Source organism: Phoenix dactylifera, unplaced genomic scaffold (genome assembly GCF_009389715.1).
Source record: "Phoenix dactylifera cultivar Barhee BC4 unplaced genomic scaffold, palm_55x_up_171113_PBpolish2nd_filt_p 000288F, whole genome shotgun sequence".
In the NCBI taxonomy this organism is placed as follows: domain Eukaryota; kingdom Viridiplantae; phylum Streptophyta; class Magnoliopsida; order Arecales; family Arecaceae; genus Phoenix; species Phoenix dactylifera.
This window is the reverse complement of record NW_024067770.1, coordinates 460,395-473,388: the sequence shown is the minus strand read 5'-3', so window position 1 is coordinate 473,388 and position 12,994 is coordinate 460,395. Positions and strand designations below refer to the sequence as shown.

Here is a 12,994-nt window from a genome sequence, read left to right as displayed (position 1 = left end):
CACAACCAAATAATTAATTCAAGTTACCAAATGATGCTAGTCAAGTAATCTGATTTTTTTAGTAGAAGTAAATTGATATTTAGCTAGCGATAACACATATATTAGTTACTAAAAAAATAACACTACTTTTTCCTTATAAACATTAGATGAATGCCTAATGAAATCTAGTCGCAATTAAGAACATTTTCTATAAATGTTTTTGAATTATAGTGCTTTCTTTCAATTTTTAAAAAGCTTTTTCCGCTTAAATTTTTAAATGCGTGCATGTAGTATAGTTCAATATGATGTGTATATGTTTATCACAATATGGGTACCTATATCATTATTGGTCTTCACGTATGCTTTTGTGCACGTACATCATGAATATAATGCATGTTTATGGAGGAAACACCAACTTAATTATTTATTTGTCAAAGGTTTTGATGCCTTTTGGATATATTTCTCATTAATTTCTAAATGCTACTGCAAAGCCCCACATTATTGTTTTCTCTTTCCTTGCTTCTCCAATGCTTTTCTAGTGTCTTCTTCATGCTTTCTTGAAGCTTCATCTGTTTGTCTGGAAACATCTTATATTGAAGTTTATCCCACTATATTTTATATGCCTTTTTTAAAAAAAAATATTATCCCAACTAGGATTCTGTGAAGATCTTTTTTTTTTAGCATTACTTTGATATAAGTCTCGATTATTTAAAGGTAAATAACAAGAGCATATGATGATTCTGTTCTTTCTTTAAAACACATGTTAGAACACAACTTAGAATTTGTCATGAAAAGAAAATGCTTATGTAGCAATGGAAGCACATCATTAATCTTTAAGCATGATGAACAGATATAAATTTCATAATCCTTACCAAATATTTTACTGGTTCCAAACATGCGTCCAGAGAAGTCTAATGTGTCCCTCACTGTCATCTCAGCATGATGGAGGTCATGTTGGCTAACATATGCACGGACGCATTGAGGGGTGGAAGGACTAAGTTCTTCACCATTATATGTGACTCTTCCAGTGAACTAGTTGCATATGTAGGTTTAAAAAGAGGAAAAGGAAAAATTAAGATTGGACCAATTAAACTACTAAAAGAAATATATGGATATAAGCATTTCAAAATTAAGATTCATGATAATCATTTAGGAAGCAAAAGTGCTGAATTATTACTTACTTTTAGGGTGGGATCCAATTTTCCTGACAAAGTTCTCAATAATGTTGACTTTCCTGATCCTGGTGGTCCAAGAACAAGTGTCATCCTGATAATAAGACATTTATTTGTTGTAAGATAAAATTGAATTAATAATTTTAGATATATAAGTTTATATTATGCAAATCAATTCAAAATTAATATTTAATATCAATAGATAAGAATGAATACATAGCTTCAATCATATAAGTTTATGTTCACATTCATTTTTAAACTTAAATAAAAATTTCCTGATATTTGTTTTCTGAATATTGTAAGGTTTCATATTTTGAAGGAAAGATTGTGCAAAGCCCTCTAAGAATTCATATAACATAATTAAATTAAAAGTTGACTAAGATTATCAAATAAGTTATGTTCTTCAATTTAGACATAACTCAATTGTTCTAACGTTTCATCAAATTGGCTCTACATCAGTTTAGATATGGCATATCCATAATTTGCCTCATCCAATATCACAAGGGCTGATTAGTTATAGAAATTAGGACCATGATATCAGTAATTAATATACATGACTATATGTAGGATAATGAAAAAATGGCATCGCTCTACATTTGTTGTTATTAAAACTAGCACGTGCATATCCATCTAAGCTTATTTGTGAACTAGGGCAACTAATAAGTCCAGTGCCCATAAAAAATTCTTTTCTTCAATTCACATATTTAATTCAAGACCTTTTCTCCAATAATATTTTATTTATAGATTCTCGTGGATGTTGATATGCAAAGTTATAAGTAAACACTATGTAAAATCTTTGTTATACTAATTCACATTCGACAACTGAGTAGTCAATGCTTGAAAATTTTTCCTAAAAATTGTTTAGTTTATTGTATCATCAAACGACATATCAAAAAAGATAATTTAGTTAAAGGTTTAAAGCAGTATATGCGGAAAGACGAGTTATGTAGTTTTCTATAGGAGCTAACAAATTTGGTGTTTTGTAGTTTTGAATTTTAAAAAGGACAATATCACATAAATTCTTTGTTAATCAAATGTCATCTTAAAATTTTTAAATATATAGATTAAATCTTTAAATATCTAATCTCAAAATTCAATAAAAATATCAGAATATTTTTTTTTTCAAACTTAAAAAATGAATATCTTGTTTTATTATGAAAATTCATGTAACTCAGTATCTTTCATCTCATCAAGTTGTCAATAGATTGATTTCATACCTTTTTCGTGCTTTGTTGATGGTTTACAGATATCAATTTTTGTAGGGAAAAATAGCGTTTCAAATATTTTTCTAATAGAGTGTTGAAGTATATGGAAAGAAAAGAAGAAACATGTTTATGAAGTCTTATTATTCATCACAATAATAATATTTTTCCAGCAATAAAGTATATTAATATTACGATAGAAAATAAAAATGTAGAAAAGAATTCTTTGCATTTGCATGTGGTCTTGAACTAATTAAATCAAAATCATGAGTAGAATAATAATTTTGACTTAAAATATATGTTCATTGATCGATCCTCTTGGTATAACTTGATAAATTTTTAATAATATATTAGAATTTGCAATCCATCATGTTAGTCATAGAATAATTGAAGAGGAAAATGCCATATTATTAGATCAATTTTTATGTCGTTTCATATATCTTAGTGGATTAAGATATCATTATTTAGGTATTAAAATCTACCTATTCATTTTACATATTCTATAATATAGTGAGAAATAAGTTACTGATACTATTCAATATGGCTAGATTCTAGCTTCATGTGACACTTCATTAAGTTTTAAAATTTGATTGCAAGGGAAAATATTTTAGTTTTTCTTTTGAGTATGTTTAAATCCTAGAGAAGGTGGTGAAATAAATTCTTATCCTTTTACGTTAGACAGTTATAAAGGCATAATAGTTGTGCAAGTTCATATTAATTAGTTGATTGGAGAAAATCTATGGGCAAAATGATTTAGGTTTTTTTCTTAGTTTGTTTGACTTTAAATAAGTTGGTGGATAAATCTTTTCCATTTATATTGGATGGTTGTAAATGTGAGGTAGTAATAAAAATTAATATTGGTTAGCTAATTCGAAAAGACTTACTGTATGAAGGTCAAGAGCAAGGTATGTTGTGCCGGTACTGGATCTGATATCAATTGTCCGATGGTACAGTATGGTAACCGTGCCGTTTTGTTCTGAACTTATACAGCCAATGCTGAGGAGGGAGGGTGAGAGGGAGAAGGATAGAGAGAAAAAGTGGCAGAGAGGGAGAGGGAGGGAGAGAGCGAGTGGGAGGGGGGAGAGAGAGAGAGAGAGGCCGAGAGGGCTTCCGAGCCCCCATCTCATTCGGCTTCACAAAAATAGTCGCGGACCTATTTTCGTGCGGCTGGAGGAGATTGGGGCTCGAAAACCCTCTCTCTCCCTCTCTCGGCCTCTCTCTCTCTCCTTCCTCTCTCTCCCTCTTTTTTTTCTCTCCTTCTCCCTGTCCCCCTCCCTCCTGGATTTCTTGAACCGAGGCGTAGAACCGTGTCGGTCCGCCTCTGGTACGGTTCGGTAATGCCCCAAATCAGGCGGTTTAGGATGGTTTCGCCTTTCATGGTCAAGACTCAAGAGTGAATCTTGTAAATAACTAAACTACTTAGAATTTGAATTAAGAGATTAAGTTGTACAACATTTAAAAAAGAAAGGTAAAACATTAAAAATTCATGAAGATATAAAAATGACTCATGTTAATGTTTACAAAATGATGAATTGGAAGGCATATAATGCCACTTGTTTAAGCAGCACTTCAACTTTACTAGTGCATACATCATCTTTTATTTTGGTTTCATTAGATCATTATTTTGCTATCACTTTCCTTATCATTCTTAAAGACAACTTTTTTGAAAGGTAAAAAGACTCTCTTTCTTATATTTAATATTTTTAGTACTAAGAGCCAAGTACTTAGTATGTAACTAAAGATGATAATTTGATCCTAGTAAAGTTTCTTATTAATTGTACAAAAGACAGGTTATATAAAAGATTTAGGGTTACTTGGACCTATTAAAGGGTTCTAGGTCTATGTTTTGATGATTATGTTTGAGAAGGACTTTCTTGTTAGACTTAGATTCAACAAGTAACCTCAACCTAACCAGAATATTTTTAACTACATAGAATATATATTTATGATAATTATTTCAAAATACTTTGGAAAGTGTGTAATCCACTTTGTAAAATACGTCTTTGAAATAAATAGCATGTTCTTGTATTAAATCCTGAAGTTTGGGGCCATGCCAGTCTATATTGTGCTGAGCTGATACAATTTAGAAGTTTTAGGAAAGGCTATCGATTATGTGGCTAAAAGTTGCCTATAAGCCCCATCTACCCTCCACCCTATCAAAGAATACCGGGAACAAAAAATAAAACTAATATGACCTTAGTTTCTTTCACCGTAAACAAGATCCAATAACTATTTCATGACTGAGATATTTAGTATTCATTATTCTAAATATAGCTTGTAGATTTATGTGCACACATGGAGCATATGTGCTTACACTTGGTTAAAGTTTATGCAACACACATATTTTTCCTATTTTGAGATGCTGATGATTTCATTGAATAAAAATACCGTATGAATAAAAGAAAGCTTTGAAATTATGATCACAAATTCATATTTGTTGTATGAAGATATGAAAGAAACAATTTTTTCCAAGAAAATGTTCAAATAAGCATAGCATGATTCCTTACCTTGATGGCCTTATTAACCCTTTCACTCCATCGAGAAGTTTGATAGATCTCTTCTTTGTAGGGCTGAAGTTCAAAAATCCCATCATTTCCTGTTTCATATTACATGTTTATCTATTGAGCTCCTATCTGAATTAGAAGTTGGAAAACTTGCAGTGTGATAGCATTAAACTTTTTTATTTTTTCAGAAGAGTGCTAGCATCATTAATCATTAACTCTAGTCAAGTTTCTATGCAACTTGGAGGGAACAGCCTATGCTAAGGAAATATAATTGATGCTACAAATAAGAGCATATATCTATAAAAGTTCACTACTTGAAACAAATCATCCAATTTATAACATGATATAATTGCAATATAAAAGAATACAAAATGTTACCTTTTTTATAGTTTTTAAAGTACAATGCTTATGGCCCTTCTTGAATGATAAAATATATACTTTTGACAGAACAACTATACAGGTATTATTCATCTGAGTAGAAGAAATCAGAATAACTATCCAGGTAATATTCATCCGAGTAGAAGAAATACCTTTATATTCATTAAGATTCAAATAACTAACTTGACATCATTTTCTGGTTGAAATTATGGTCATTTGGTGGAAATTATGGCTTCAAAGGAATGATAAAATCTTCAATGGGAAGAGTAAGAATTGGTTTCAGTTGTTCATGAGATGTAGTCCAGCTGGAAGAATAGAGTTATGTTTATTCTGAGAAGTTTGAGTGTAATGTTGGTCCATTTGAGAAAAATCTTATATCCTTTAGTATCTCAGCTTCCTCTTTTAAATGTTTAATGTTTGCACTCATTTCCTTTCTTTTTTCTTGGTAGAACATTTTCTTTCACATAAAATATATCAATGGAGAACCCATATTTTACTCTCAAAAAATGAAAAATAAAACTAACTTAATATCAGAAAGTATGAATTTCTTTGAAACATTGAAGAAAATAGCCATTTGTTTTCAATTAACTTGCAATATGCGCGTTTGTTTTTTCTTTCCTTTTTTTATTGATATTTGAGCTTTACTGCTATCTCAAAAAAAAGAGCTTTATTTTGCTAGTACAATATTTTTCAGCTTGATAACGCTTAGGTCCTATAGCCAAACAACTAGCATGGGTGAGCATCCACAAGCCTAGACCAGGAACAATGCCCAACCAAGCTACTTATAATATGTTCAATCGTGGAGCATTTTCTTAACCACATTACTAAAGCTCTGCTCTCCTGCACTACATTTGTACCATTATTTTTAAAATCGGACTAGACTGGCTGGTTCGACCTGTCGAACTGGGAACCGATCGCCTGTCCAGTTCAAAGGATATATAAAAGGTAGTCAAAACTCGGTCAAACCTAGGAAAATTGGACAAACTGGTCAGTCTGGCTGGTCCAGTCCGGTTTGGCCCCTTTTTTTTTAATAAAAAAAATTCTTTTAGTCATTGGGAAACCCTAATTCTTCGATGATTATTTGTACAAATATTGCACCATATTTTGGCACCAATTGATGATTATTTGAACTCTCTTCTTCCACTGAATTCCGGGGTGAACTACTGTGGTGTTTTCTGAAGTGAAGTTGTAATGAGAGATTAGTTCGAATGCAATTGCAGAAGGTTTAGCTAGCACAGGTGGTTGAAGATTTATATTGAAAGATGTCATTGTTTCTTTTTGCAAATCCTATCAGTTTTTCATTATTATTCTTGTAGTTACCCACTGCGATATCCATCTCGTAGCTTGCATCCTCTTAATTGGTCTGATTCTACTTTCTGAAGTTCTTGCATGATATTCCAGTATATGTGCTAATGGACTTCTATCTTGTGACATTTTCATGTACCTTATATCAGATTAGTACCATGTACTATATTTGCTGGGTTCCTACTACAGAATCTAGACTCGATAGACTAATTTTATGTTCATCATTTCTTAATAAGTACCTTGCATTATCCTATTAGAAATGTTGATCATCATTTCTTAGTAGGTGCTTATTGTTCGAAGCTTTGTATCGTTTTGCATGGTTGTTAAATGAATGGGGCTGAATGGATAGAGACACATGAGCTTCAAAATATAATGCTCCTTAATTGATCAAGGCATGCAGATGATACAAGTTTTGAATCGTACAAACATTAATCACCAAAGTACTGCACCCTAAACTGCATGTGACTATGGTACTTGAATTATGGATTGTTGGATTATGTATGCGGACTTTGTTACGATGATGGTTGATAGATTTGCTAGGATGATGTATTTGAATAATTGAATTTGAATCGTATGTGTAACTTTGTTTGGATGATGTATTTGCACATGGATTTGAACTCTGTATGAGGACTTTGTTGGGATCATAATTTATGGATTGGCTAGGATTTATTATATTGAGCTAGATTTATATTATGATATTGAGCTAGATTCATATTATTTTTGTCTTTGCTATTTTTTCCTATATTTAGATTTGTTGAAAAGTAAAAATATATTTATGATGCCATCATGATGTCAAGCTGATGTTGTCAGTCGGATCAGCCAGTTGGACTGGTTTGACCTAGGAACCAAACAGCTTGCCAGTTTTCAAAATACATTGAATTGTACTCGACGAAGCTCCCAAATCATGGGTTGATGCATCATTCCCATGATGCCATCTGCATTAAGGTGTCTAAAAGTTTCCTGCAAACACCTCAGGAGGAACTCAACACAGAGATCTCCACTTTAAGAGATTAATGTGAAGCTATCTCACTAGGAAGCAGATGGGTTACAATAAAGACACCTCATGTAAATTGTTATCAAGCATATTTGAGTTGTCTAGCTTGTTTTTTTTTGGATTAATTATATGTCTAGTTGTTGATCAACAAATAATCCATTTAAAAAGGTGATTTGGCTTAGGTATTTTTCTAGGATATAAATAGAAAACCTCCTGTCATGGGTTTTTACAAGTCAGGCTCAGGCTTTCTCCTTTTTCCGGACTTCCACGTATGTTGGAATTGGGTTTTTGGTCTATCTTGCTTAAACCTTGTGTATTAGATGCAAGACCAATCTAATGGCATCATTGTTATGATGCGGCAGAAAAGTAACCAGGAAAGTAACAAATCATGTAAGGACACTGTAAGCAACGACTTTCCAATAACAATAAACATTCAACAGTTTGGCCCATTCATGGTTTCATATAACTCATTAATGGTTGAATCCATTAGCCTATTAGCTCTTCTGGCTCAGCCTTTATCCTAATCACTCAGCCTATCTCAAGTTTAATTTCGCAAGGCCACTTTCTTGAAAGTGATATTTCAATCTTCTAACTGTTATGGGCTAAATTGTGACAAAAAATTCTGATTAAACTTAATTTGGTATTTTTATTTCAAGATCTTGATGGTTATACTTCAGTTCTAGACCGAGGTTGATTTAGCTTCATGCTAAGCCAATTAGTTAAGAATTCCACTAAAGAAAAAGTTCTTTACTTTTCAAATGAATGTAAAGGAACAATTCGCCGGAACCCTATCCTTTGAAATGATTTAAAGTGTTTCCTACAGCATGCATGGTGCAAAGAGATAATTGGTGTAACTCGCGGGAGTCGATACAAGATATGGGGTATGGTTAATTAATAAGTTGCCAAGGTTGCATTAATCAGCTTGAAGAATTGTTGGTGTTCAAATAAGGGGCACTAAGATATTTTCCCTCATGGAATTCATGAACAAATTCTCTAATCCATTACAAAGCAACCCAAATTAGCCGCTTCAATTATTACTTAGGCCCCTGTCATCCCAAACAAATACCGACCTATTTATACTCAGGTTGGAAAATACGAGCCCGTAATTAACCTAGTTATTTTATACATTTATCTTACAACACACACCCAGCAACCCCTTTAAAATTTCACTTGTAAATCATATATAACTAAAGAATAAAAGAAAACATGGCATATAATGGTTTGGAACAATAAAATTAAATCTAACTTAAAAATGTATTTAACATGGTATATTCCATAAATTAATATAGATATTTAGGATACATGATAGTCATAGCTAACATGGGTAATGGGTTGAACCCATGTTATAAGCATACAAGCATAGATTTTGGTCTATCATGCTTAAACTTTGTGTGTATTAGATGCAAGACCAATCTCAAGGCATCATTGTTATAATGTTATGATGCGACAGCAAAGAAACCAGTAACGTAACAAATCATGCAAGGTGGCGTAGACCAATCTTTATGGAGACAATACGGCAGCTGGGGTGGAGGGTAGTTGTGATGGATATTATTGGGATGACATGTCGTTGGACGAAGATGAAAGGGATTTCCAAATTTGGGAGACATTAAGGTCCTCGATCCTATTTGATTTATCTGGAAGAGTTCTTACATCTTAATGATGTATTGGTTTACCAAGAAATTTACGTGGATATTTTTTTTGGTAAAAAATAGGAGGGAGGGGGGGAGGAAACTTCACCCACGTAGCGGCCCCCAGTGGGCCCTCTTTCCACCAGAAAATATTCGATATATATCGCAAGTTTCTGCGTACCCTTTTCGACTCATAGTTTTCCCCACTGGGTTCATTACCCACGTGTGAGTACGTCACCCCAATGCCATCTCGGTATCGACAGATCAGATGACGACTCCACCGGGCAAACCAGGCAGGAGGCATCTGGTCTCCTCGTTTAATCAAGGCTCGCACGTTTCGAATTTGGATCACTCCGGTGGAATCTAAGCCCCGTTCCAACCATGCTATCACCTTGGTGACAAATTTACATGGATATTAATGATACCATGTCATTGCCCTATCTCTTGTCATCTTCTTTCTTTTGTTTTCTCTTGCACTCAAGAAAGTGTCAAACCTACAAACTTGTGTAGGCTTTTCTTGCCTGCACGCAAGTTAAGCTCCATGTTTCCTGCATGCGGATTCAACTTCATATCAAGTGAGTCATGGGTGACTTGGAGGAGGCTGCGGTACGAGTTCCGTGTAGAAAAAAAAGTCTATAAGCTGCTTATGTTGATTATGACCAATTACGGTTTGAATTTGCTATCAGACTTATACGCTTCTCAAATATATGAAAATAAAAGGTAGAAATGCTAAGTGGATACTTCATAATTAGAAACCCAATGCAAATATTTTTTTTCTTTTTTTCTTGAATTTCCAAATAAAAAGTCAGAATGATAGCCACATGTGTGGTCATATATTGGTTAGGTATCCCTATTAAACCAATCAGGGTTTAGCCCTAGGGTTTCCTATCTTATTATTGAAGGGGTTCGGGGTAAGCCTCATAATGTGTATCTATGTGTATCTAATATTTTGAATTTCTATGGTAGCAAAAATAAAAATTTAGGCGGCATGGACGCAATATGTTCGTAGGTTACTAAGTCATCAAAGTCGTGGATTTTACATTGTTTACATGTGGTGGTATATGTCCTCTCTCTTGCCATTCGATCGAAATTGCTTACTGTTGAAGTGAAAAAAAAAAATTGCTACTTAAAATTTATAGGGTGGTTTATTGATTGGTTGTGGACCTTGAGGTGTTTATTAGATGTCATGTGTAATTCTAAGCAGTTCGAAAACTGTGGATCTTTTTTTAATCATTCAATGTGCCCTTGGGGTTCTCCTCAGAAAAATATTGGTCCATGGGAGTAGCTACAGGGATGTAGACCTTTTGGGTCCCCACAACATGAGTCCAAAGTCAGAATAACGACAGAACTATTGAAGAAATAATCGCCCATAGTCCTAAAGACATGACCTATACGTAATAAACTCTTTTGTCCTTCTCTTCTTATAAATTCTACGTGACCATTAAGTATTTTTTTCCTCTATCCTTCTCATAACACGTGAAAAATTCTTGCGTGGAAGGACACTGTCCTGCAAATCCATCACCATCGGCAAAGAGGCGGGCCAATCATGTGTCCTTTTTTCAAGGAAGGAGCCCTGCCACGTAGCCATAGACGTACATATAGATAACGCTGCAACGAACGCTTGATTTGCGGAAAAAAAAGTGAGGACAACAGAAAACAAAAAAATATTTATTATTTAATTAGAGTTTTCATATAAAAAAATATAAAATACATGAAAAAGCCATTTTTACATCAGTTGGAGATTATTCTTTTAAAAAATATTCTTAAGTCATCAAATTTTATAGATAAGATTTTTTTTATTAAGAGTACCATAGATATTTTATACAACCTTTTCAGAAAACTTAGTATCCAAAAATTATTTTATCAGACATTATATTTTCAATAATAATATTTAAAAAAATATTTTGATGATTTTTTTTTTTTTTTTGCAAAACCAAATGAGTTCTCAAAGCTTAGTGCGGAAGTCTGAATTTTAATTTACGTGGACTTTGATTTTGCATGGGCGGCTAACTCCATCTATTTTAAAATTGCAGTAGAGTGACTTTAGAGCCAGCAGCTTGGAGACTTCAATGTTCTACCATAAGACTTAAGAATCCTGAAGAGCCTACGGTCTCATAGGATTCGTTATCTTTGTAATATTATAACCGAAGTTGTTATGTTTTTGACCACATGTAAGAGTTCTTAATAACTCGGACTCTATCTTTATTGGTTTCTTCTGAGGAGGAGAGGAGTTCTAGAGATGGAACCGAAAGAATATTTCTTCTGTTGTCCCAAAATAATTCTACCAAACTTCTCTCAAACATTGTAACAACCTAGAACCTCACTCAAAATAGCTAGCAGGAAGGTATTATTTGAGTTCATTGATCCTGTATAAATACCTAAAATCTATCCAGCGAATAACTGATGTTGGACTAAATACACGCCCGCATGGGTGTTTACAAATATTGACTATGATATTTTGATCGATCGTTGTCAAATGGCCATCCAAGACCACCACTTCCTTCTCTCTATCTCGGGAGGGAGGGAGGTTGCTGTATTTGTTTTCTTGATAGAATTTGTATGTTGAAACAGAAGGGAGAAAGGTCTCTTTGTGTTAGGATGGAAAGGAGAAAGGAAAAGTATAGAAATGCCTCAATCTATAGTATTACAGAAAAAATTTAAAATTTCCTTTTTTTTGGCAAGTAATTTTAAAATTTTCATAATCATTCTTTTGTTTTTTTGATGTTCTCCGCCTCGTGTTTTCTCTTAATAAATGCATGGTAGATTGTTAGTTCTGTGATTTTTTTCATTTTTTTTTAAAAAAAAGAGGAATTGGGGGACCACATGCTTCATTGAGGTAATGAAGAGAATTCTACCAAAGCAAAGATCAAGAAGATAAGGAATTATTGGTTGCGGTATTATTTTTAGATTTTGCAGCTCTTTGATGCATTTCTTTTAACATAAATATGATTCTTATATTTTCATTCTTATATTTTTAGATTTCCACATCTATTTCATGCAGAATTCCGCATGTAAGGCTGAGGTTGCTCCATGCACTGCAAGTGCTTTTAGTGTGAGTCAACTGTCCTTGATTGCATTTATAAGCTTCCGAGTAAAAAGTAGGTTCTTGTCACTTTATCACCTCTCTTTCATCTTCTTCCTAGATCATAAAGTTCTAAAATATCCATGATTGATAAAACCTAAAACAGATATTATTGATCAAACTAAGAATAATTTTGCTGAACAAACCGACCAAAACTATCATTAAGGATGCATTTTAAAAAAAAACAAACAGGTATTTTCATCAACAGGTACGAATTCCAGTACCTGCACACTGTTGATGACGGCATTGAACAGCGTCGGAAGCGCATGCCGACCCGTGTGCATGCTGGCCTCGACGAACAAGTTCTCGAACCGGACCTCCATTTTTGGAAGTTGAATGCCCAACCTGCAATACCAACGACTGATTAATGAACAATAGGAAAGATGAGAAAAGAAAGAAAAAAAAAGAAGAGTGAAGCGGAGTTCTCTCCATACTCTATCATCCTATCTCTAAGAATCCGAAGGAACTCCTCGTTGTCGGCATGAGTCAATGGAGCCTCCTCTCCCCTCTCCATCCTTTGGAGCTTGGCAATTCTTGCTCCTCCCTCCTCCTTCCTTCTCCTTAAACTAGTTTGAGTATATAGCAAAATCTCTGCTTGCATGCAGTGTTGATGAGGCCAAGTGCTAGTTGGAGTCCTTTGTCACAAGTCGCGTGGGGGTGGTTGTATCAAGATCAAGTGGACGGCAATGGCGACACTAAAGAGTTCCTCTGGAACTCCAAACACAATGCAGTCTTCCAATAGAACTAGAA

General features: G+C 33.7%; 1 protein-coding gene and 1 long non-coding RNA gene across 4 annotated transcripts in view; one reads left to right on the top strand and one right to left on the bottom strand.

Moving 5' to 3' along the window:
• LOC120105452 overlaps positions 1-7,191 on the top strand; it is a 34,134-nt gene extending 26,943 nt beyond the window's left edge. For 2 of the 3 annotated variants that reach the window (XR_005507849.1, XR_005507848.1), the window contains exon 6: positions 5,305-7,191. This is a non-coding gene — a long non-coding RNA (uncharacterized LOC120105452). The remainder of the gene's footprint in view (positions 1-5,304) is intronic. The other variant, XR_005507850.1, reaches the window with a different exon arrangement.
• LOC120105451 (ABC transporter G family member 45-like) overlaps positions 1-12,994 on the bottom strand; it is a 19,503-nt gene extending 6,509 nt beyond the window's left edge. Inside the window, exons 1-5 of the mRNA XM_039117945.1 lie at positions 12,679-12,994; positions 12,469-12,589; positions 4,861-4,949; positions 1,161-1,245; positions 852-1,011 (exon numbers count right to left, since the gene is read on the bottom strand). Coding sequence (XP_038973873.1) covers positions 852-1,011; positions 1,161-1,245; positions 4,861-4,949; positions 12,469-12,589; positions 12,679-12,845 — 622 coding nt within the window. The 5' untranslated portion in view covers positions 12,846-12,994. The remainder of the gene's footprint in view (positions 1-851; positions 1,012-1,160; positions 1,246-4,860; positions 4,950-12,468; positions 12,590-12,678) is intronic.